This window comes from Phalacrocorax carbo, chromosome 9 (assembly GCF_963921805.1).
Source record: "Phalacrocorax carbo chromosome 9, bPhaCar2.1, whole genome shotgun sequence".
In the NCBI taxonomy this organism is placed as follows: Eukaryota; Metazoa; Chordata; class Aves; order Suliformes; family Phalacrocoracidae; genus Phalacrocorax; species Phalacrocorax carbo.
The window spans coordinates 25205754-25231841 of record NC_087521.1 but is presented as its reverse complement, the minus strand read 5'-3'; the positions used below and the strand labels follow the sequence as shown (position 1 = coordinate 25231841).

Here is a 26088-nt window from a genome sequence, read left to right as displayed (position 1 = left end):
CCCAGTCGGGAGTCGTGAGTGTCGTGCCGCTTGAGGGTGATGCAATGGCAGTGACAGAGGAGTGGTGAGGAGAGTTGGGCTGAGCCGAGCCGAGCCGGGTCGGGCTGGGCTGGGTCAGGTCTCGGCGAGCGGGTGAGCGCCGGGCCGGGGATGGGGCTTCGGTGAGAGGCCCAGTCGGGTGGGAGAGGGTCTCGCCGGGAGGCTGCGGGGGCTCTGCGCGGCTGCGGGGGCTCTGCGCGGCTGCGGGTCAGCCATCCCCTTGCAAGACGTCGGTGCTGTTGAGGGCTTTTTTCTCCGTTCCGTGCGGGGCCGCAGCCCCTGTGGCCACATCGCCAACGTGTCGGGAGAAAAAGCGCTTTTCCCTGGGAGACGGGGTGGGGGGCCCTGGCCGCTGGGGAACGCGGCCCAGCCCGGGGAGGGCAGAACTGGCGTGGCACTGCCCGCGTACGGGTGGGTAGGGAAGTGTTGCAGGGTTCCAGAGCTCGAAACGTGAGCTTGCCGGTTAATTTTATGCATAACTGTTCCTGCACAAGAGTTTAGTTCTTAACAGTGGCAGAATCATAGAGTGGTTCAGGTTGGAAGGGACCTTTAGAGGTTATGTAGTCCAGCCCCCCTGCAGTGAGCAGGGACATCCTCAACTAGAGCAGGTTGCCCAGAGCCCTGTCCAACCTGACCTTGAATGTTTCCAGGGATGGGGCATCTACCACCTCTCTGGGCAACCTGTTCCAGTGCTTCACCACCCTCGCTGTAAAAAATTTCTTCCTTATATCTAGTCTAAATCTACCTGCCTTTGGTTTAAAACCATTGCCCCTTGTCCTGTCACAACAGGCCTTGCTAAAAATATTGTCCCCTTCTTTCCTGTAGTCCCCCTTTAAGTACTGAAAGGCCGCAATAAGGTGTCCCTGTGGCATTCTCTTCTCCAGGCTGAACAACCCCAACTCTCTCAGCCTGTATTCACAGGAGAGGTGTTCCATCCCTCTGATCATTTTTGTGGCTCTCCTCTGGACCCACTACAACAGGCCCATGTCCTTCCTGTGCTGAGGGCTCCAGAGCTGGATGCAGCACTCCAGGTGGGGTCTCCCCAGAGTGGAGTAGAGGAACAGAATCGCCTCCCTTGACCTGCTGGCCACACTTCTTTTGATGCAGCCCAGGATACGGTTGGCCTTCTGGGCTGCGAGCGCACGTTGTTGGCTCATGTCCAGCTTTTCATCCATCAATACCCCCAAGTTCTTCTCTGCAGGGCTGCTCTCAATCTCTTCATCTTGCAGCCTGTATTGATATCAGGGGTTGCCCAAGCCATGTGCAGGACCTTGCACTTGGCCTTGCTGAACCTCATGAGGTTCTCCCAGGCCCTCCTCTCCAACTTGTCCAGGTCTCTTTGGATGACATCCTGTCCTTCTGGCATGTCAACTGCAGTATGGTAAAGTATAGTAAAGATTACAGTATAGTAAAGATTCATATTGGGCTTTCTTCAAGTGAGAGTGGTTATATTATCATTTCAGGGAATCACCTTGCACACTTATATTGTATTTTCATATGTAAATTGATTATTACCACAGCTGGGAAGGTAGGTCTCCTATGAAATGCAGCCTACATTGCAGTACTTGCCAAAGCATGTTTCTCCCAACATCTGTGTGCATACTACCTGCTTTAATTTCACTTTTAATTTTTTGTTTTGTTTCCAGGAGGCAAAATGGTTTTCAGTGCTGTTAGACTTAAATTCACATTCTTTCATTTGTTCATGAAAATTTTTTCAGAACTCTTGTATTACTGTTGTCTTTGGAAGTCCTGATGTACCTTTGTGCAATGTTTGTCATGAAAGAGCTCTTATTAACATAATGTGAAACCCTCTTCTTCAGTTCTCAGGTCTCTAACTTTACCAGATCAGATAGCAAACAGTGAGAATTATCATAGATCTGTGATTGTCATCCACCTGGAAAGAGTTGTTTTCTGGTATCAGTTGTTTTCTGATACCTATGCCAAGGGTTATTTTTGAGCTTTGTCTTGTGGTGATTTAATATTCTGAAACAGTCACAAGAGCAGTACCTATCGCAAGTTACCATGCATTGTGTAGATAGAAAAGGCACACAGTTCTTGGCTTTCAAGTTCACACTGTGAAACTGAGGTTCTTAAGTTAACCCAAGGCTGTGGTCCTCAATGGCTTAGTATTCCATTCTCAAGTTCCCATGTATCATTTTTTCCTCCAAATCTGTTTGTATACAGCACCTAATGTGTCTGAGACTCTTAGTTTTCATAATATCAATAAGAAAGCAAGAAGAAATGCCCTGATAAAATGCAGAATATCCAGTCATTTCTTTTAAATGGTTCACAATTGTATTTGTGAATTTCAAAAGATGAAGACCTATTTTCTGTATTACTGAATTCCTGTCTTGAATTCCATCAGCTGTAAGGGCAATACTGAGGTAAATAAAGGTAAGTTTTAGGTAGCAGTCTTTTGCATTATATAATCGTGATGTCCTCATCTCTTGTTGCAGTGACTAGATCACTTGCTCAGCTTAAATCCATAATATTCCGAACCTTTTAAAAAGTCTTTCTGTTACCTGCTCTCTAGTATGTGCACTCAGTCTCAGCTGAGCCTCCGTTTCAGCCTTTCCAAATGGAGGCAATCTATCAGGAAGAATGTACATTTAGGAATCAACACCAAGTCACACCACATCACAATTTGTCCTACACTACAAAATGAGTCTTGCTTACCTTTTTCTATTTTGTAAGATTTGAAGCCAGTAAATGTAACTGGCATATTCCTACAGATAGGGTGTGGGTTAATCTTCATAAACATTTTATAATGTGAATTTACCCTGTCTACTTTCTTTTCCAGTTAAATATCTTGTTCCCATGAAAAAGAGGAAGATACCAGTATCCAAATAAAAGAATGTAAGTAAATTGTAGGAATACCTCAGAGAATTATTTGACATGCTTCAGGTTACCTCTTTTAAAACAACACTGTCAAACTGCAAATAATCAAGCCTGAAGGGATCAAGATTAGGTTAAAAATTTAAGTATTACTGATAATATGTTAGTCAGTCTTATGTTAGTCAATTATGTAATCTAAGTATGGTATCAGTGGTAGCAGACTAAGTGGATTAAATGTACACGCTGCTCTGCTTTCTCAGGGTATTCAGCTGAAGCTGAAACCTGGGAATATTGCAGCTGTCTGACAAACAAAGCTTTAATGATAGGTATGTTTTGGGAACAGGCAATTTACCAAAGCAACCTTCTTAAGTTTTCCAGGCAGGTGAAGGCTTTTTACAGTTGCAGTTTAAATACATACTATGTAAATATAACCAAGGTTGTGATTTTGTAGGAGGAAGCATTTGCAATACTGCTGAACAGCTAATGCAACTATTACACACTTTTGTTTCTTCTTTTTTAATTCTGGGAAAATGGAGCTAAATGAATGTGGGTTTTTTATGTATAGTTTTTATTATTCACTTCAGTTAAATATGTGTCTTGTAAACTCAATCTATTCATGCTTCAAGTGTAGCAGTGGATCAATAATATGCTAGGGAGTCTCTGCAGAGAGACACAATCCTTTGCAAGTCAGTAGGACTTTACATAGGCACAGAGTTCTTCCTTCATGGACATGGGCACGGCATGACAGAGAATGCTTACGGTGAATGCTGCATTTCCAGCACGCCACTGTTTGCAACTCAGGATGAAGTTAATTTGCTCTTTCAACTTGCATTGCATTTGTCAGTATCACGTCTGAATTCAGTGCATGTAAAATAAGCATCAGTTTATGAATCAAGATGACATCACTTTCCACAAGGCAAAAAGCTATACAATAGCTTGGGTGATTGCATAAATCGACCATGTCTGATTGTGAGGCAGCACTTCACAACCCTGGCCAAGTTGCAATGATAGTTTTAATGGAAAATTTACTTTCCACTCAGTTCACTTTTGTCATTAGGATCTGCACTGTTGTCTCACTTTAACAGCCACAGGTTTTATTAAATTCTTTTATAATTCTCTATGTGCTTCTCTGTGTACCCTGTTACTGTGGTATGTTCATCCTACCAGGATTCATGTGTGATAGTTGCAGTTTCACTTACAATGTTGTTTTTCTGACAGATGGTGTCCTCCTTTCCCATTCTTAGCACTTATTTTCTTCTATGTAAATATGGCAAGCTCAGTACAACCAGAACCATAATGGTTTTAAAACTCTTCCCATATCAAGTTAATGCTTGTTTATCCTCAGTTCTGAAGTTAAACAGCATGATGCTTGAGTTTGTACAAAAAAAATTATTCAGAGCATATGTACTTCTAAAGACACCATGATTTTGTACAGAGAGCTGCTGAGCATGAATAATTTTTGAAAATAAGGACTTCCTAAAATAAGGAATTCTGCCTTTGCAGTTGAAATGAGTTTTCTCTCATGGCAGGTTGATAACAGATTCACCAGATTTCTTAGACATAAGTAAAACTCTGGGTTTAGATCAGAGATTATCTGAGGACAATTTATCAGGTAATTTTAGAAAAATTAGAGGAAGAAAGTGCTGGGGTACCATGAATTGTTGTGCCACCTCTATGGGAGGCATATGTAGCAAAGTATGAGTTAATTTAATGCAATCCATGTTACAGGAGTCTCCTGTCTTGGAAATTACCAAGAGGTGTTCAGTGTATTCATTAAGTACAACAGAGCTTATTTATAACACTTTAGATTATGACTGATGGGACAAAGATCAAGATATTTCTGATGTAAAGTGAAAAATATTTTAATGCATTTGATCACAAAAACTGTATACTTACTAAACATTTTAATAGCATTATTTAATTTTCTGCACTTTCTGTGTTAGCGTACTATGAACTATGCAGTTGTAGTTTTCCAAAGTCTTGGTTGCTGTTCATTAATAGACTGCTAAGAAAGTTCCAGATGATGTTATTGTTAATATATACAAGGATATAGATATTAGCCTGGGAGAGAAGCCCGTGTGTGGAAGCAAGGGCACACTCTGTGCTAGGAAGCTCCAATGATAAAGGTACAGGTTAGGCATAGGAAGACTGCTGTGTTATTATTCTCGGCCATCTCATTATCTTAATCTGTCTCCTAGAGTTATTTTTCCGATGTACTGCTGAGAAACAAATAGTTCCTTGAATTTAAAGCCTATTGCTTACCCAAGGATTGATTGTTCTTTAGAAAGCAGCATTTCTCACAAATCATCAGTGTGTTTTGTAACATCTGGAGGAACGCAGTAAAGATGACTAAGCTTTTCTCTTGTATATCTTTCTTTGGTCTGATAATATATATAATATTATATATATAAAGATAAAATTCTATATGATAGTTATAAAAATATTATTCAGAATTTTCAGACAGCGTATCAAGTAGTACAAAAACATTAGCTAATCAGGAATCAAATCATCTCCAAAGAGCTGGTAGAGGTTCTCTGAATCAAACATATATTTAATTGCTTTTACTTTTGTCAGGATTTTGACCTTGAAAAGGTGTTCTAGTGTTAAATACGTAGACAAACAGCATATAAGAGTGATATCTTAATTTATTTAGTACTCTTGTCAGTATCAGTCCATTTCTTTATGTAACTGAGGCTCATTGTGTTAATGTCTCCACATTTATCAATCGGATCTGAATAGAATTAGATATGGGGTCAGTATAGTTTTTATATTCTTATTCTGTTCATCTAATCTTCAAGATATACATGAAAGAATAAAACATGCTATTTTTTTGCCCTACAGTTCTCCTTGTTGTTGCTGCTGGTTTGAATCTACAAGCCAAAGAACTGGGAGACCTTAATTTTAGTTGAATTGTAAATAAACAGATCGTTTACAGTCTGGTAAAATGGCTGATAGTCCGAACTGTGATTTGAAATCTCTGAGTCCACTTCAGCTGTTTGAAAGAGTAACTGAACAAGGAGAGAAAGTCAGAGCACTGAAAGCAGGAAAAGCACCAAAGGTATTTCCATTTCATGTTTTGAAGCCATCCTTTTTCAAGTTAGATCTGTCTTTGAGTGCTGAAGAATATGATTTTTCTGAGGTATATTTTGTATTGTAGTAACAAAAATTTTGTTAAAAAATATTTATGTCCATTTTGTGGACTGTGGACATACTTGGAGCAAAGTTGTTACTACTGAAGTAAGAATGGAGAGTCATAGGCTTAGAAGTGTGCTTCAGCCAGTTGCCATGGTACATGATGGGATCCAAGGTATTTGGTTTTCAAGTGAAATTTATATCACTTGTATTCTGCCCTGGTTTTAGATTCTTTGTTAAAATCTTTTTCTCCATGCATGATCATACATGTTAACAGATATGTCTTCCTGTAACTGTACTGACAGTCCCTGCTTAACCTCCCTTAATTAATTTAGTAATTTGCCATTAATTTCAAGTTCCCTATTCTGTCATCACTATATTGGCAAAGAGAGCTCAGTTTTAATACGAGCTCTCTCAGTGTATTGCCTGTGGAAGTAAGCCTCAAAAACTGTGAGTCAAATAAAGTGTTGATCAATTTATTGCTTGCATGAGATGTTACAATAGCTTTGTATTAAAAAGGTCATAACAATGAAAGTTGTAAAGAACTTATTGTTCTGGTTTGGTTTTCAAGTCTGTCAATGAATTGTGGTGAATAACAGTTGGACTTGATGATCTTAAAGGTCTTTTCCAGCCTAAATAATTCTATGAGCAAACTATTTTCAGGTGAGCCACCAAAAGCAATATGAAGTAAATTAGATAATAATTTAGATTATATACCTTAGAAATTTGTGCTTAAAATGTTACGGTTGTTATACTTCTGAAAAGCAGGCAAGCATTTTTTTTTCCTCAGGCAGAAATTGAAAAGTGAGGCTTTTCTTTTACCTTTGGCAGTGATGCTGTGAACATGTAAATAAAAGCTAAGTTTATGATTAATGCAATTCAAGTCAAAGCACGGATGCAGGATTTTGAAGGGTTGGGGCATTAATGCAATTGTCTAAGTATGTTAAGTCAAAGACCTTTTTTATCATTTATTCAGGATGAAATTGATGCAGCAGTGAGGATGCTATTATCATTAAAACTCTCATATAAAACAGCAACAGGGCAAGATTATCAGGCAGGCTTGCCTCCAAGAGATCTTGTATTAATAAACAATGGTACAACTAAAGAAGAGGATGAGGATTTTGTGGACCCCTGGACTGTGCAGACATCGAATGCTAAAGGCGTGGATTACGACAAACTCATAGGTATAACACTTTCTTCACTGCTCCTAAGAAATTTATGTCAAGTGATCCAAATGACCACAAAACCAGCAAGGGTTCATAACAAATCATGATCAAAGCCATCAGAGGTATCATTTATTTTATGTCTAATCTTAGCTTTCATATGTCTAAAGAATTTGCTGTAGGAATTGAAAATGTCCCAGCCAGGGATCTGCTGTGGAAAACTTAAATACTTTGCAAAGAACTCTTCAGTTTAAAATAAAAGTTTTACAGTTTCTTTTTTGGCATAAGAACTGTTATTACAAGTTATGTTAATGAAGACACTGTGACTAAGTATCTGCATCTTCAGTGGCTGTGATGCAGAACAGCTTGACCTAGACCGCTCTGACTAGGCTGTAGGATTCTTCATGCCATCTCTCTGCATCTGCCTTGACTTCAGAATTAGGGAGAGCACAGATGATCCAAAACTAATGCAGCAATCCATAAGTGTAATGACTCCTTCACAAGCCACACTCAAGTAGTCAAGTGCTAGCTGGGATGAAAAAGATGCAGCACATTCAAAAAACATGCACATAATGGAAAACTTTTTAGACAGGGATGTTACAAAACTTGCAAAGTTTTGTAATTTAAGAAACAGGAGTTTAATGAATTTCTGTATTTGTTTTACAGTCCACTGTTTTTATAGCTTGCTTGAGTGTAGCGTAGAAACAAGTGAGAGACCTATTCATTAATTTTTACTATTTTTGCTTTATTTTTCTAATTATTGTCAATCTTCAATCCACATTTAGTACCTCAGTGAAAATTCTTTAACAGAGGTATATTGCTGGTGTCTGCTTAGTAGCTTGTTTTTCACAAAAGAGCATACATGGTTGTGTGGCAGTATCCATATATTTGGTTTTGGGAGCTCAGTTGCTAGAGTCACCATTTTTTTAATTTGGTGTGATGTTATTGTAAGATCATGTTAAATGTATGTACAAAAGGTAATAGGAGAAAGAAGAGTTGGAAGGGGAGAAGCGTGGAAAAAAAAGCACCAGGGGAGGTTTAGGTTGGGATTAGGATTAGGATTAGGAAAAATGTCTTCACCAAAAGGGTTGTCAAGCCCTGGAACAGGCTGCCCAGGGAAGTGGTGTGGTCCCCATTCCTGGAGGTATCTAAAAGATGTGTAGACGTGGCACTTAGGGATGTGGTTTTGTGGTGGACTTGGCAGCATTAGGTTTATGATTGGACTCGATCTCAAGGGTTGGGCTGAAAGATTTTTACTTATTTACACTGCTAGCAGATTGGAGAGTTTGGTGGATGAGTCATTTGGCTTGTTCTCAGTCATGTGTTGGAAATTTTTCAAAGAATGATAGGCTAGCCATTTCAGGAAGTGAAACAGTTACTGCTTGTTATTGATAAACTTCCTCCTCCTCCTCCTCCTTTTAAAAATAATAATAAAACATTTTGTCCAAGAACTTGACACCTGATAAAGCTCAGCAACCCCAGCTCTCTCAGCCTCACCTTGTATGACAGATGCTCCAAGCCTTTCATCTTCATGGCCCTTTGCTGGATTCACTTAGTATGTCCATGTCACAGAATCACAGAATGGCAGGGTTTGGAAGGGACCTCTGGAGATCATCTCGTCCAACCCCCCTGCTTGAGCAGGCACACCCAGAGCAGGGGCACAGGAACGCATCCAGGCGGGTTTTGAATGTCTCCAGGGAAGGGACTCCACAGCCTCCCTGGGCAGCCTGTGCCACTGCTCTGGCACCCGCACAGGGAAGGAGTTTTTCTTCCTGTTCAGGTGGAACTTCCGGTGTTCCAACTTGTGCCCATTGCCCCTTGTCATTGGGCACTATTGAAAAGAGCCTAGTCCCATCATCCTGACACCCACCCTTTAGATATTTATAGGTATTTATAAAATCCCCCCTCAGTCTTCTCTTCTCCAGGCTGAACAAACCCAGGTCTCTCAGCCTTTCCTCATAAGGGAGATGCTCCACTCCCCTGGTCATCTTGGTAGCTCTCTGCTGGACTTGCTCAAGGAGTTCCACATCCTTCTTAAACTGGGGGGCCCAAAACTGGACACAGTACTCCAAATGTGGTCTCACCAGTGCAGAGTAGAGGGGGAGGATAACCTCTCTCGACCTGCTGGCCACACTCTTTTTAATGCATCCCAGGATACCATTGGCTGCCTTGGCCACAAGGGCACAGTGCTGGCTCATGGTCAACTTGTCCATCAGCACTCCCAGGTCCTTCCCAACAGAGCTGCTTTCCAGCAGGTCAGCCCCCAACCTGTACTGGCACACGGGGTTGTTCCTCCCCAGGTGCAGGACCTTGCACTTGCTCTTGTTGAATTTCATCAGGTTCCCCTCGGCCCAGCTCTCCAGCCTGCCCAGGCCTCGATGAATGGCAGCACGGCCTTCTGGTGTATCAGCCACTCCTCCCAGCTTGGTGTCATCAGCAAACTTGCTGAGGTTACGCTCTATCCCATCATCCAGGTCACTGATGAATATGTTGAACTGTATGTCCTTCTTATGCTGGAGCCCAGAACTGCACCCAGCGCTCCAGGTGTGTCTCATCAGTACTGAGTAGAGGGGAAGGATCACCTCCTGTGATGTTCTGACAGTGCTGTTCCTAACACAGCCCATGAGGCCATTGACCTTTCAATGACACAGAGGTGCATTGCTGGCTTATGTTCAATTCCTTGTCTAGCAGGACCCAAGGATGCCAAGATCCTTCCCTGCCAAGCTGGTTTCCAGCCAGTTGGCCTCCTGCTGGTACCAGTGCACAGAGTTATTCCTCCCCATATTCAGGGCTTTGCAATGCCTTTTGTTGAACTTCATGAGATTCTTGTCAGCCCATTTCTCCAGCATGCTGTGGTCCCTCTGAACTGCAACAAAACCATCTGTGATATCAGTCACCCCTCCCAGTGTTTCATCTGCAAATTTGCTGAGGGTGCACTCTGTCCCATCATCCACACCATTAATTAAGATGTTAAACAGTATTGGCCCCAGTATCAGCCCCCTGGGGAACACGAGTAATGTTGGGCTCTGGCTGGACTTTGTGCTGCTTGTCACACACAACCCTTTGAGCCTGACAGTTCAGCCAGTTTTCAGTTCACCTCCACTCACTGTCCACTTTATCTAGTCCAGGCTTCATGAGTTATCTATGAGAATGAGATGGGAGACAGTGTCAAAAGCCTTACCAAAGTTGAGGTAAACAACATCCACTGTTCTTGCCTCATCTGCAAGGTTAGTCATATCATCATAGAAGGCTATTAAGTTGGTTCCATTCATAAATCCATGCTGACTGCTCCCAGTGACCTGCATGTCTTAAATAATGTTTGGGAATAGTTTCCATGATTATTTGCTCCATCACATGCCCAGAAACTGAGGTGAGGCTGACCAACCTGTAGTTCCTCAATTCCTTCTTCTTGCCCTTCTTCTAGGTGGGAGTAGTATTTACTTTCTTCCAGCCCCCAGGAACCTCTCCAAATTGCCATGACTGTTCAAAGATTTTTGAGACTGGTCTGGTCAATAAAGTTACTGTATAACAGAGAGTAGGTTATTAGTTTTCTGTATGCAAATATAACATGGCAATGGCAAAGAAGGAAAGTACACAATACATTTTCAGCAAATGCAGATATGCATTTGAAAATGGCAGCTCTCAGGACTTCTTATGTACAGCAAGTTGAAAGCTGTATTTTGGTAAAGGCTAGAACACTAGAGATCAAAAGCACACTAGGAATTTTTTAAAAGCTTGTTAAGGAGTAGAGACTGTGTCCTTGTCAGAAGCTGTTTAGGACAGCAGATTCTTAGTGGATAGTCTAAAATGCATTGAAGGTCCCCATAAGAGGAATAAGAGGAAATAGGTAGGGGAAAATTATCCCATTTTTTAATAGGAAAGATGAAGATGGACAAAGAAAAAGTTGTGCAGTCTGTAAATGCATTTCTAGTAAAGTGTTCTACATATCAGAGAGCTTTTAATCACTTTCTGTGGCAGTATGCAAATATTTCTAGGGTGCTAGCTGCAGTTAATTTGGGGCATTCTCATGCTTTCTGTTTCTGTAAGATTAGCCTTGTAGTACTTGCCATTGTTCTGCTGAATCAAACATTTTCATGTTCCTTTGGTCTCTTTAGCATTCATCTAGATTATAATTACTTTGCCATTTTGTAATGCATTTTATTTGCTAGGAGGAAATTAATTCAGTAAATAAGGTTTGCTTAGGACGAGCAGATGCAATAAAACTTGGAAAACATATGGATTAAAGCAGTGGGTGCTGAACCATGAATCAGCATTCATCTTTTTTAGTGACACTTTTTTAAATGGGTCAGTAGATGGGCTCAGTGCTTCCAATATCCTGCTTGATTCATCTGGAGTGAATTAACAGTTGCAAGCAGGAACTTCTTTCCCATTGGATAATGTTGCATAATAGGCCTAGTTTTCCCTCCCATTTAGAAATTAATTCCTACTATCTTCAAGTTTACTGACTATATACAAAACCTTGTAGTAATGCTGTGCATAACCAGTAATTCTAGAAGAAAATGAAATGGGTATAGGGGGTCTGGTACAGCAGAAATACCTCCAAGATGATGTTCAAATTGGATACATTATCACTTTTCTCTCCTGTCAAGACTGAGTCTTCACTTCAGTGGGGGCTCCTGATTTTTGTTTGTGAAAGGCTGTTCAGTGAGTAGTTCACATAACAAAATAACAATTAGTTCTGTAGTTCATGTAAACACACATCCCCATTTTCAGCCAGAGTGTAGGAGAGGAAATCCCTGTACACGGGGCTTCTCAGCATCCCGGTGCTCCATGTAGGTCTGACTCTTCTGTCCCAGCCTTCACAAATCCCTTGTGAGCACTGCAGTCTCAATGATTAGGAAGGCCATGGTTTTAAATAGTCCTTTTTGAGATGTATGCAAAGCCTTGATAGACTGAAAATAGCCTCCTTACTGTGCTTTGAACACCTGCACTCTAAAGGTTTGGAATGCCTCTTTCCTTTCCCTTTTCCAGGGAGTGATAAGTCTAGTCTAGTATAATAAGCCCAGGGTGTCTGAATATCAGCTTTTCAAATTACCCCAGTGTGCGCAATACTCCTTGCTGCCCCTGTGGGTTAATTTTTGTAAAATGAGTTGCATTCCCAAGGCAGTACATTGGGTAACCAACGCAGATAGAGAGCTCTGCCTCCAGCTGAAATCAGTCTCTCTGTTGTCCAGTGGTGTAAACTGTTACACTGTACAGCTAAGAGTCAGTACTCTGCGCTAGGATGTAACATTAGAAGCTCACCTGCTCTAGTAGGACGTTGTAGTCTCTGGAAGGACATTTCAGTTAATTACACTAGTCCTGCAGGAAGGCTTTTAGTATGTTACTTGCTTTTGGCTTAAAAAAGAAACCAAAAATTTAAAGTGGGAACGTGCATAAGGAGGCAATTCAAAGTAAACCTGATTCGTGTGGGGCATTAACAGTGATTGTGGTGTTTTCCACAGGGCAGCAGTATAGTAGTCATGTAAATTATAGTTTATTGGCTGCATAATGAATGGTTTAAAATCAATTTTTCTGTTCCTGGTTTCCTTAGGAAACTCAAGATATTTGAAATTTGTCAAATGTCATGCATATGTTCCTGTAGAATGATTATTTCCTGTTACAGCCAGGAAGACCCTAAAGTGCTTATCCCATATGGAGATGTCTCTTATAACCAGGGAATTTGCCAGTGTAGTCTCTTTTTAATAAGATACTCAGAATACGTGGGTGTAGATGTTATGTACATATAAAATGTATTTTTACATCCAGAGTCCGTTTTGTTCTCTGAATACTTTGGCAATCCCACTAATTAAATGTGCAAGTTGTTCTAATGCTGAGTAGAGCAGAATAGTAGCAAAGTGTAGATTCTTGTCTAGATTTCTTGGATCAAGTACAAATGATGGGGCATTGACCTGCTTATTAGGGTCCAAGAATTGGGATTGGAGTGTAGGAAGCTTTACTGGAAAAACAAAGGATTTCCCCAGTTCAGTTTCATTGGGAATAGGAGAAAGTACTGCTATTTCACTCTGTCAAAACTTTTCTTCAATGAAATTACTACGTCTGAAAATGATGTATTAATCAGCTGATTTCCTAAACCACCAAGTAGTAAGCCGTACTTGATTGCACTGAAGAGTATTATGCATTACCTTTTTAAGCCTCTTGAGGGGAGCAGTGTCTGTAATTATAGCCATATAAAAGAAGAATGAAGTTTACAGAAGAGTATTTGGGGTTGGAAAGTGAAAAAACATGTGACCTGAGGGCAGAAAATTTAGATATCGTGAAAGGAACATTCAGAGTCACACAGCCATTTTTATCCTGTGGCTTACAGAGGCCAAGTTATTGACCTAAATATGTTTCTTTGGAATGTTTTTTGTTCTGAGTACCAATAGTCCTGCTATAAGGACACTGCGATTATAATTAGTTATGACTGGAGCAATACTACAGATTGTGAATAGACTGGCCCTCCTAGCATAGAGTTAGTATTAGAGGTGACTGCTGGGACTCCAGGCAAGAATCAGGAGCATGTAGCCATTTTACATTTTACCTGAGACTTGAAGAAGGAATGTCCTTTTTAATCTAGGCTGAATTGGTATTTTCTTGGTAAATCCAAGATCTGGTTGTAAATATGCTATTCTTATGTTGGGTTTTTTTTTTACATTTTATTATTATAGTTCGGTTTGGCAGCAGTAAAATTGACACAGATCTGATCAATCGAATAGAAAGAGCTATTGGGCAAAAACCTCACCGCTTTCTACGTAGAGGAATCTTTTTTTCTCACAGGTGAGTTTTTCTTGGTTTAAAATTCAAAAAGGTGCAATTAGGTAGACTTGCTGTGAGCATTACTGGGAGAAATCCATGACCAGCAAAAGACCTCATCCTTCTATACCAAGGTAAACCAACTGTGTCATTTGAAATTAGCAACTACTGCAGGTTTACCCTGGCAACATTTGAAACCCTTGGCTGTATCAGTTTCTGATATGTCCTCACTAATCCCAAATTGAAAAATAAATGTGCAGGGAATCTTTGCTTTGTACAGGTTACATTTTTGACATTAGCAGCCAGGCAGAGGAATTGGCAAAGAACCCCAGGGCTTAAATAGTATCACTTCTGATTTCAACAAGGCTCCACATGGCCTGTAGATGTATGCATATGTATTGTTACATAGGAAAGGCTCAGGGAATTATCTTAAGCACCAGCTTGCCAGTCATCTACACTGTGTAATTGTTAGCATGCACGGGCTTTTGACCCATGGCAGCTAGCACTTTTCAAATAAGTACCTGAGCGTGATTCAGGACATAATTTAACTTTTCTTTCAGGCTTTTTTTCATGGAGACTGAAGGAGACAACACTTTTCTTAAATTAAATAAACAAACAAAACCTTTTTACTTCTAGGGCCCTTAATGTAGTCTATTTTATTTATAAATATGTTTGGCTTTAAAAGCACTTAAATTTTGAATAGAAGGGTTTCACTGTAGATGTTTCTTCCTAAAGAGTTGCATCATGTTTTCTGTTTTTTCTTTAGAGATATGGACCAAATCCTTGATGCTTATGAAAATAAGAAGTCCTTTTACCTCTATACAGGCAGAGGGCCATCCTCTCAGGCAATGCATGTTGGTCATCTTATCCCATTTATATTCACGAAGTAAGCTATTCCTACCATTTGTATTAATCAAAACATTTTTTTTCTAAGGAAATTTGGAATGCTGTTTATATAACTGCCAAAATGATACACTGCAAGGAGTTCTCTTTATTTGAGGTGAATATTAATGAACATAAATGATGAATCTTACCTTTTCCTTAAAATGCTCACAATCCCTGCATCACCATAAAGCCCACTTCCTTGCATCCTCAGCCCTGCGGCACTCTTGAGAAATTTCATTCTACTTAAAAACGAGTTTGTGATGAGACTCAGTACTGTATAATGCGGTGCCTGCAGCAGCAGGACACAGAGAAATTGGAAAAAGTAAGACACTGAATTCTGTTTCCATTGCAAATGGTGACTGCTAACACATGTACAGGAAACAATAAGTGTGAGTCTTTTTTCTAGGTAAGTTATCATCATAATCTGTATAAAATGTTTAATTCTGTTCACATAAACATAATTGCATATGCATACAAAGAAAAGAGAAGCAGATCTTCTGTTTAAATGTATAAAAATATTTTAGCTGCCTGACTTGTGTCTTCATTTTAACTTACTTTGAGATAAAATCTTTCTGCTTTTATTAGGTGGCTGCAAGAAGTATTTGATGTTCCCTTAGTTATACAGTTAACTGATGATGAGAAATACCTTTGGAAGGACCTGACAACTGAGAAGGCATATGAGTATGCTAGAGAAAATGCAAAAGACATCATTGCATGTGGTTTTGACATCAATAAAACCTTTATATTTTCTGATTTAGACTATTTGGGGTAAGTATAAATTTATTTAGGGCATTGAAATAAAAAAAAAGTGTCTGTGTTTTCTCTCCAACTTTGACAGCCAGCAATGGTTTAATAAACGTATCTAAATTTGAAAGCTTCAAGACAAGTTTTACAACACTTAAAATAGAAACTTATTAATTTTTCAGCAAACATTTTATATGTACTATTGTCCTTCTGTTGTATAACATATGAACAAATACTTGTATGTGCAATGCTTAAATTTAAATTATAAAAAATACATTAAACCAGCTAAATTATAAAAATACCTAAACCACCAAGATGCTTCCAGATCAATTTGTTTAAGATGGTATCATGAGATGTGTTTACACTTTAGCTGTATTAACAAAGGCATTTCAGCAACTTGTTGTGATCAATTAACAGCACGGCATGAAAAATTATTATTTGAACTTTGAGTAAAGTTTAAAGAAGATTAAGAAAAAGAAACTGCTATTGGACCTGCCTTCTCAGAAGGAGCTTCTATGGCAGAGTTCGGAACTGAAGTTGTGGGCTTTGTTCTTCCACGTGGGGTGGTGAGCTTCCTTAAAACTTGGATGAGAGAATGTATGTGTTAGAGATGAACTAGCCCCCAGACTGTGGAGCCTACAAAGCAATTTTTCCTCCTTTCACTCCCCTGACTTCCCTGACATAGAAAAGTTGCATTAACACAGATCTGCCCTGCAGCTGAATGAGGGCAGGTCAGAACTCCTGTTTCTTTTGCTTCAGCTCTTCAGCAGAAATAAAAAAGGAAGAAGTTGCTGAGCTATTTTTGTTTTGGAAATGCCGCTGCTGTAGTTGGTGACAGAGAAAGTCCAGCCAAGGAACTTAGCCTGTAGAAAATGAGAATTTGGAGGATTTGAGCTACTCTTCCTTTGGTGAACTGCAGTGTCCTGTATGGGATACACACCGGGGACACCAATCAATAAGGATAAGTAAACTTCAGGCTGAGTGAAGCATTTCGGCACCATTTCCAAAGCAGACTATTTCTGGGTTTAGACAGTTAATTGTGACAAAAAATGTTTGCAGTAAATGTTGAGGGAGGGATAAAATTCTTGTTTGTAAATAATTTTCCAGTTATCATCTCAATGGGCCACAAAAAGTCTGAAACAGTGAGATTTAATCCTGCAGGTTTTTTGACATTCTCAGCTTTTGGAGAAAAAGTTTCTACCTACACTTTTCTGCTCTTCTCGTCTTATTTTTCCCCTTTCTTTCTCACAGGGCAAGTACTGGATTCTACAAAAACATTGTCAAAGTTCAGAAGCATGTTACATTTAACCAAGTGAAAGGAATCTTTGGCTTTACAGACAGTGATTGCATTGGTAGGAAATAATATGAGTTACTAGAAGTGATGTTTGCCTTCACTCTCTGTGTCACTATTTAAGTAACAATTTAGATTGATTAGTATCTGCCATTCATGAAACGGATAAAAAAAGCAAGAAGATCTATGTTTCTAGGCTGATTCTAAGAGGGTGTTATTGTGGTTCCTTCATTACAGAAAACACTTCACAGTGAAATTTCTAGCATGTTATCTACCTTTTTGGCTTTAGTATCAGCAAAGTACAAAACACCAGTGTTGAAGTGCCCAGGATAAAGAACTATTCTTTTTTTTCTTTTTTTAATAGTGATTGTGGCTATAGTCAATTTCGCCTCCTAGAAATTTCAATGCCAAATTTGTATAGAAGTTTTTCTCTTCAGAAAAAGTTGTATTAATACACACACACATCTACATACAGGAAAAAAATTAAGGAGCGCTCAAAAGCCTAATTATCAAGGTGCTGCGTAACTCCGTCTTCCATTTACTTCAATGCGACTGCAGGTTTCTATCACATTGGCCAAAAAAGGATTCTGTGTCGAAGATGACATGAAAATCTTGGTGTTCCTGCACGCTGACATCATTCTTTGACCAGTAATAGGGCCAGTGACAGCTTTTCAACCTTCACTGTAACCAAGGAACAGATTCCTATGTGTTTTAACAGTGATCTAATAAAAGTTGGTGTTGTGGTAATGGCTTCATTACATGTTTGGAAACATCTGCTATTTGCTTTCTGTTCTTGAAAGGATTTTGATCAGGGAAGCAGGACGGTCAACCTGTGATTAAGCACTGTATAAAAAAGAAAACAAGACACATCTGAGATGCTTCACAAGTACAGCATGCATATAGCAATGATTCGAAGATCTTAGAGGGGAACTTGCCTGATAAGTAGCTCTATAGTCATTCTCTCAGAGAGGAAAAAAACCAAGCAGCTCAGAGTGATGATATAGTCAATCGTATTTCTAGGAAGAGTGGATAGCTCAATGATGAAGAGACTATGTGCTGATGAACCTTTTCTGAAACCTTTGTGACCACAGCCTGCCTTTTTTCATCAGTTTCTATGTTGGTTGAAGGTTTGTTGACATCATAGAAGGTGAATATTAAAGTTTCCTCAGATAAGGCAATGCTGCTTGATAAAAATAGATGTTGGTCTTCAGCTAAGTATCTGAATGAATCACTTGTGCTCTTTACATATTTCAAAAAGTTCTCTCTATTTATCATTGCTTATATTGGCTTCTCAGCTTTTCCAAACATCATGTTTTCTAGGAAAGATCAGCTTTCCTGCTATTCAAGCTGCTCCATCCTTCAGTTCATCATTTCCACAGATCTTCAATGGCAAGGAGAACATTCAGTGTCTTATCCCATGTGCTATTGATCAGGTAAGAAAATCATATTACTTAATTTGGTTCTCAGGGATTTGTTTTAGTAATGTACCATTCAGGCTTCATGGTGGTACATTGAAACATCTGTAAAACATTCCTGCAAGCACCTTTCTGGGACAGAAGCTGGAAGATATAAAAGGATGTTGTGCTGTGTCCTGACAAAGATAAAGGCTTAACCCAACAATCGTGTATTCACATGTTACTCGTTCTTGCCAGTCTTGGATCTGTCTTGATTTCAACCCAGTTCACAGTGAGATGACATCTATGAAAACGAAGGCAGTAAAATCTATGCAAAAGTATACTGACATGGGTGTAGGAAGAAACTTTTGGCCATCTCCATGGTAACTAGGACAAGATGTAATGAGTTTAACTTGCAGCACAAGAGATTAATGTTGAACCATAGGGAAAAACCTTCTACCAGTAAGGATAAAGAAGCATTGAAATTTAAATAGTTTGTGAGAAAGGCTGCAGAACATTAACAATTCAGATCGTATAGAAAGGTTGGAAGAACATCAGATACAAATGACAGTAGTAGTGTTGTTACTTTAAACAATACTTCAAACAAAACTGTTTCTAGGAATCGAATTCTGCACTATCTGAATCTTTAGCTATTTTAGTCACAGGGACAGTCACTGGAAGATGATGTAATTGCATTCATCAGCCATAATATTATGTAGTAATATTACTGCAGTTGGTTTGAGTCAGATCACCAGCACTGCCAGCTTGATCACGTATTTAGTTCAGATTCTGTGCTGGTTGTTAAATGCTTTTGGAGGATGCTTGCATCTTAGTCTGCATCCATCTCCAGGCATGCTAAGCATAGCTTTCACAACTATTTGAATTCATGTAAATCTTTGTAAATATGCCTATTAATTGAGGGAAATCAGAGTGTACGGAAAAACTATGGAAATTTTAAAAAGGGATTTTGTTTCTTTGTTCCTCTGGATGAACTGGATTAGAAGTAAGTTCTTGAATGTTTTCTGGTTGATTGGTTGGTTTGTTTTTTGAGACCACTTGTTAAGGCATGAACGAGTCAGCACTAATCAGCTTTTAACACATTTTTCAGCTTTATTCTGTGCTTTTATTGATGGTTGTTCTAGGATCCTTATTTTAGAATGACGCGGGATGTAGCACCTAGAATTGGACAGCCTAAACCAGCCTTACTACACTCAGTCTTCTTCCCAGCCCTGCAAGGAGCACAGACAAAAATGAGTGCTAGTGACCCAAACTCCTCCATCTTCCTCACTGATACACCCAAACAAATCAAGACAAAGGTAAGGACCTGCAACACCTGAAAACATAAAGCTTTATAACAAAAAGGGGTGGTGGTCCTCTTGGTTACAACAGCAATTTTTTACTGTTTTCTTTGAACATATCTGAATCCTTTTTCCCATACATTTCATGACTAAGCATCTTCAGGAGTTGACCAAGTTATGCAAATTTAGCTAGACTATCAAATATAATTTTTTCCTTGCCAACTAACAAGTCAAAAACTTGTTGTCTAACAGTCCAAACATTAGCTAGAATAATGTACAAAACATCATGTTTGTTTATCTGATATCTGTAGAGCAGCAGTGTAAGAATAAGAGCTATGGAGGCGCATGCTCTAAAAATAAATATTATGTTGCCATAGTTTTGAAATCTGACAGTGCATGATGTAAATCAAATAAACAGCTCTTTCTCTTGACTATCTCTCCATGCTGGGAGCACCAAGTGTTGTACAGTGTCAGTTACAACACAGGTCAGACTTTTCCTGCTGCTTGGGGATCTGCTGCTGCCGTGCAATCCTCCCTCCAATTCACAAATAAATGTTATGTTCAGTTTCACCTAAGCTTTAGAAGGTATTTTCTCCTATCTGAGTATATTCCTAGGGCCCTTTCTAGGTCAAAGGCAAATCCCTCTTATCCAGTGTCAGATGGTATAGCTTGGCAAAAATTCACCTGTGTTGTGGTATTAATAAAAAAAAAAAATCAGGTTTGGAAACTGATTTATAGGCATGATAACCATCATAGAAATAACTATCTGTCAATAAAAGAAAAAAGATATATGAGTTGTTTCTGCAGGGTGGGCTTGGATTAATTCTCTTATGGACATGTATAGATCAGATTCTTCTGCAGCCATCTCGTAACTATTCATTATCTTATGTACAACTTGATTCAATAGTACTGTTTTGATGAATTGGAATTCTTTCTATGTTAGATTATAATTCCATTTCATTTGCAGAGTTATGCAGTTGCTTTTTTAAAAAGCTTATAATTTCAGAATGGAGGTCACATGTTTAGTGGCAATGATGGTAACATTCTTGGCAAGTAGCTGGTAATCTGCAGAGAGATCTAAGATGCCTTATGTCCAGTAAATAAGTCCTATTTTTCCTATCTTTAAATCAGTTGGAAAAGTAACAAAATTATTCTAGCAACTTTGAATATAAGAGCTATAAAGAGAAAATTCTGAACATAATGTCAATTATAGAGTAATGGAGGACAAACAGGTCTTATGGAAATAGAGCTTGAGCAAAAGATGAAATATTGTTATGGCTGATAATAAAAAAATAGAGCAGGAAGGGTGACTTCCAGTGAAGAATAAAGGTCAAAAAGAGAGTGCCACTGCTGTACAAAAAAAATTACTGCTTACGAAATATTTCAGATCACTAGTGCGTTGCAAAGTAGTGAGATTCAAAACTTACAGGTAATAGAAGATGAAAAATTACTGGATATTGGGAAAGGCTAAGAAGCTTCTGGGAAATCCAAGAAGGTGAATGGCAACTTTCTTGTAAACTATTCTTATTACACCTATCAGCACCAAATTACAACTCAATTATTTGTTTGCTTCCCTAGAAACTGTTATTTAGATTTAAAGTCTGTTCTAATTCAGGGAAATCAGTGCATCGCTAGATAAATCACTGAAACTCTCAGTCAACAAGTAGGTGCTAGAATATCTAGAAAATGAACTTCAGATTAGTATAGGGAACATTTTGTATAAAACAATAACGTGCCTCCACGTGCTATATTTTATTTACCCCCTCTCACCTTGGTAAGTAGACAAACTGTAGAGATGAGGGACATCAAAAAAATTTCATACAAAGACTTTCAAAATCTAACACAGAGAGTGATGAGGGGAAGTGCAAAATAATATGTAAAAGCTTAGTTTTACACGTACTGAAAGAGCCATTCAGACTGTCCCTACAGTATAAGAATAGATGTAATATGACAGATGACAGTTTCTTTTCTTAAAATGTTGCACTGATGAATAGCTTAGTATGTAATTCATTGCCACAAGACATCATCTGTAGCATGACAGTTAGAAAGAGTCAAAAAAGCACTAGACAGTCATGCAGTAGTAAGAATGTTCAGAAATTGTAAATATATAACAGCTCCTAGATACCAGAACTGAAAAAAACTCAACTTCACGTGCGCGTGTCTCTCTTGGCTGGTTGATGGTGATATCTGAAAAGATACAAGAGCCAACTGGAAGCTCATCTTATGGTTGAGAAATACTTTTTTCCCTCTTCTTAGCAATTTAATTTTTTTTTTAATTTGTAGGAAGATTAGCATCCTCTGAGATCTCTAGACACATGTACATTTTTAAAACAGGCTAGTGGCTACTGAATTTACTGGGAATGCGATTAGCAGGTAGACCTACTCACCAGTGCAGTTCATCTTCCCACAGGAAGCTATGCTTAAAAAGAGGGAGAGTCAGCAAGTATTCCATTTTTAGACTGAACAATTGGGCATTTGTCTAATATTAGCCATTCTAGCCAGAGTTTTGTAATCTTTAACTTGGCTTTCTCTTGGTTTCCTTTTCCCTGAAAAGAGGAGGAGACTAGGTTGTCTCTAGGGTTTCTTCAAAATTTTCCATGCTTTCTTCATCTTTTTCAAAATTAATTTCTTGATGAGGTGAATATCGTATTTTTTCTTACATGAAGTACACTTCCTGTAAGCACAAATTCTATGCAACAGACCACAGCTTCAGCAAAATGGATTTAAAACTTTTTTTGTCTGTATCTTGAGAGATTATTTTTAATGTTTGCTTCATTTTTGTTCTGGTTATGCAGCCTGAGCAGTTTGTGTGTAGCCGTTTTCCCCTGCTGGATTCTAATGACCTCCTTTTGCCTCCCTGCCTCAGTCTTGAGGCTCTGCATTAACTTGCCCCACTCACCCTTCAGCTAGTCCTTAATATAGAATTTGGAGGATCGTGATACACCTCTGTTTACAAAATAGTAATCCAGAATCTCATAGAAATTATACCAGAACATCCTTATGTTGTTTCAGATTAACAAGCATGCCTTCTCAGGAGGCAGAGATACTATTGAAGAGCACAGGAAGTACGGAGGTAACTGTGATGTTGACGTGTCTTTTATGTACCTGACTTTCTTCCTAGAAGATGATGACAGGCTTGAACAACTGAAGCAGGTAAGTAACCAACTTGAAGATAATATTATTCACTCCTTATTGTGAGGACAAAGCTGTAACTAAGTCCTTGACAAAGCTGTAACTAAGTCCTCTCATGAACCTTCTCCAGGAAGGTGATTCTGGTGTTACTCCTGCACTCTCCATCCTTTGCAAGTTTCAATATTAGGGCCTCTGTATTTGTTTGTTTGCAATGTTCTTCTTTCTCACATCTCTTCTTTAAAAAAAAAATTTAAAATTCCCTAGTATTTTCATAAGGTTCTCCAACACTAGGTGTAGGACAATATCTCCCCCACCTTTCAGTTGAGGATACCTTAGACTTAGTGTTGTTTTAATTGTATAATACACTCTGCCGGTTCCTTATGTGCAAGGTACATAAATTCTCTGCAGAGCTACAAAAGCTCAAGTCTAAAGCCTGCTGGTTTTTGTTTTTTCTTATCACAAGACATGTAACAGCTATGAGGAATTGAATCACTGATCCCAAGCAAAAACTGCTTCATATAAGTTGCATTTTCCTTAAGCCTGTCTGGCAGACGTTTTTCGCCAGCAGTGGTAGCAAGACATTTCACTGCCTTCAGCTCTGTGAGCATCACCAAAACTAGGCAGTATGGATCCTCTGGAACACAGTATCTGCAGTTGATAGTGACCATGTCATATTGGTTTATCAGCTTTCTCCTGCTGGGAACAGCTGCAAGAAATTCAGGAGCAGCAGATTCTTCTCCAACCCTCTACTCTTTCCCACACAAGAGCAGGGTCAGATAGCTAGTAATCCCCATGCAGACTGGTGTAAATTCCTTATGGAAATAGAATCATAGAATGGTTTGAATGGGAAGGGACCATAAAGATCCTCTAGTTCCAAACCCCCTGCCACAGGCAGGGATGCCTTCCACTAGACCAGATTGCTCAAGGCCCCATCCTACCTGGACTTGAGTGCTTCCCAGGATGGGGCACACACAACTTCCTGGGAAACCTGTTCCAGCATCTCAACACCTTCACAGTGAAGAATTTCTTCTTTACATCTAATCTAAATCTACTCTCTTTCAGTTTAAAGCCATTACCCCTCGTCCTATCACTACATGCACACGTAAAAAGCCCTCACCAGCTTTCTTGAAGGCCCCCTTCAGGTACTGGGAGGTGGCTATACGGTCCCCCCCAGAGCCTTCTCTTCTCCAGGCTGAACAACCCCAACTTTCTCAGGCTGGCTCCTTAGGAGAGGTGTTCCAGCCTCCTGATCAACTTTGTGGCCTTTCTCTGGGCTTGCCTCAGCAGGTCCATGTCCCCCCAAGTCCTTCTCTGGGCTGCTCTCGATCCGTTTTCTGCCCAGCCTGTATTTGTGCTTGGGATTGCCACAACCCATGAACAGGGCCTTGCACTTGGCCTTGTTGAACTTCATGAGGTTCACACGGGCCCACCTCTCAAGCCTGTCGAGGTCCCTATGGATGGCGTCCCTTCCCTCCAGCACATCACACCACACAGCTTGGTGTCATTGGCAAACTTGCTGAGGGTGGCACTCAATCTCACTGTCCATGTCGCTGACAAAGATGTTAAACAGCACAAAGATGTTAAACAGCACAAAGATGTGAAACAGTTCTCTGAGGAGCACCACTCGTCACTGGTCTCCACTTGGACATCGAGCTGTTGACCACAACTCTGAGTGTGACCATCCAGCCAGTTCCTTATCCACTGAGCGGTCCATCCATCAAATCCATGTCTCTCCAATTTAGAGGCAAAGATGTTGTGCAGGACAGTGTCAAATGCTTTGCACAAGTCCAGGTAGATGGCATTGGTTGCCCTTCTCTTATCCACCAGTGCTGTAGCCCTGTCATATAAAGCCACCAGATTTGTCAGGCATGATTTGCCCTCAGTGAAGCTGTGTTGGCTGTCACCAATCACATCCAAATCTGGAGCACATTTGACTTTAGTGAGCTGTTTTCCATTAGTCCCCAACCACTGCACAGTATCAGCCTACTTCTGCTACAGAGCACGAAGCCTAGAGCACAGCTAGCGGCTTGGTGCAGTGCCGCCTCACAACCAGATTAGAAAACATGAAGTCACTGTTTATAGTGGCATTAGTGGAGCTGTTTCAGTTGTGGTACCAGAGGAAGAAACTTTCAGAAGTGGCTGCTCTGAGAAAGCAATATTGGTGTTTTTGTAACAAGCAAACAAAGAACAACAAAAAAAACACCATCCCAAAAACCACTGAAATTACAATTCACTACATTCTTGTTAACACATCTTACTGTTGGTGAGTGAGCATCAGCAAGAGTTACACCTTGAATTGGTATTACAAATGGCTTGATGCCAAAGGGAGGTAAGATTATCATGTTTATTGCCCTTTCAAGTTATAGTTAAACTGCCCAGGCCATGGTTTTTAACCAAGGCTGAACCACTCAGCTCTTAGCCTGTGCTCCTACCTAAAGCATTTTTGTTATCAGAGCAACTGAGTGAATTACCAACTGTGAATATGACTACTAGTGTGAACATAGATTCTGAGTATCTTTAGTGCAAAAAAGGATACTTTAATTGCATCTAATCTCCTACCCAAATGCAGTGAGAGGGAAATATGAGAATTTGTACCTCTTATTGCAAAAAACAGTTTAGGGTGACTGTTCTTTTGAACTGGGATTCTGGGGAGAACAATACTGAGTTTCCTGCAAATAATTACAGGATTTCCCAGTTAAATTCTTGTGAATGTAGCTCATTCAGTCCATATAACTTGGCACATATAAAATTGCCCAGCTGTCTTAATCTTTTAAAAGGCAACAAGCAATTCTGCAAGTTACGTTTTTAGAGTGATTCTAAATGATCCTCTAAGGCATGTGCTTATTTTTAAGACATCCAAATCTGTATTTGCTAGGGCCAGGCGTTTAAAGAACTACTTGTCACTGAGCCTTTTTCCATATAGCACCGTATTAAGCAATAAACACTTTCTTGACAGGCATACACAAGTGGGGAATTGCTCACAGGAGAGCTGAAGAAGGTTCTTATTGAAACGTTGCAGCCTTTGATAGCAGCTCATCAAGAGAGACGGAAGCAGGTCACAGATGAAATGGTGAAGCAATTCATGACTCCACGGAAGCTAGCTTTCGAATTTTGAAGAAATGCGTATGTAACTTACCAATTGATAAACCAAAACTGAGTAATTGTTGTCTTCTGTTGTATGTCATCAGTCCCTAGGTACAGCCTGCAATCTGTGCTTTATAAATACTGCTTTTAATGAGTTAATTACAAGGAACGTCAGGTACAGGAAAAGCTTAAAATAGGACTTGTATCTATTTAAAATCAGAACACACAAGATGGAATTGCCCAATCCTGCAGAAAAGCATGTCTGTCAGCACAACACTGTATTTTATTGTATTTCCTGTTGAAAATATAAATAAAACTTCCATTTTGATGATAAA

At 39.6% G+C, this 26088-nt stretch overlaps 1 protein-coding gene across 2 annotated transcripts; it reads left to right on the top strand.

Annotated features, from left to right (window-relative positions):
- The first annotated feature begins 11 nt into the window (after positions 1–11).
- On the top strand, positions 12–26088 carry WARS1 (tryptophanyl-tRNA synthetase 1). 2 transcript variants are annotated; one of them, XM_064460770.1, is made up of 12 exons: positions 12–64; positions 2840–2895; positions 5716–5932; positions 6983–7190; positions 13841–13949; positions 14692–14811; positions 15396–15578; positions 16806–16906; positions 18166–18278; positions 19382–19555; positions 22550–22690; positions 25626–26088. In XM_064460770.1, exons 3-12 carry the CDS (start codon positions 5819–5821, stop codon positions 25782–25784), a joined length of 1422 nt encoding a protein of 473 aa, XP_064316840.1. In that variant the 5' UTR covers positions 12–64; positions 2840–2895; positions 5716–5818; the 3' UTR covers positions 25785–26088. The 2 variants fall into 2 exon arrangements, with proteins under 2 accessions (XP_064316840.1, XP_064316841.1); XM_064460771.1 differs by having other exon boundaries at positions 24–132.

Bases quoted from the DNA above. Each gene is read 5' to 3' on its own strand.
- WARS1 (XM_064460770.1), top strand. From the start codon at position 5,819: ATGGCTGATAGTCCGAACTGTGATTTGAAATCTCTGAGTCCACTTCAG. The intron at 16,907-18,165 runs GTAGGAAATAAT...CATGTTTTCTAG, and splicing joins TACAGACAGTGATTGCATTG to GAAAGATCAGCTTTCCTGCT. The intron at 22,691-25,625 runs GTAAGTAACCAA...CTTTCTTGACAG, and splicing joins GGCTTGAACAACTGAAGCAG to GCATACACAAGTGGGGAATT.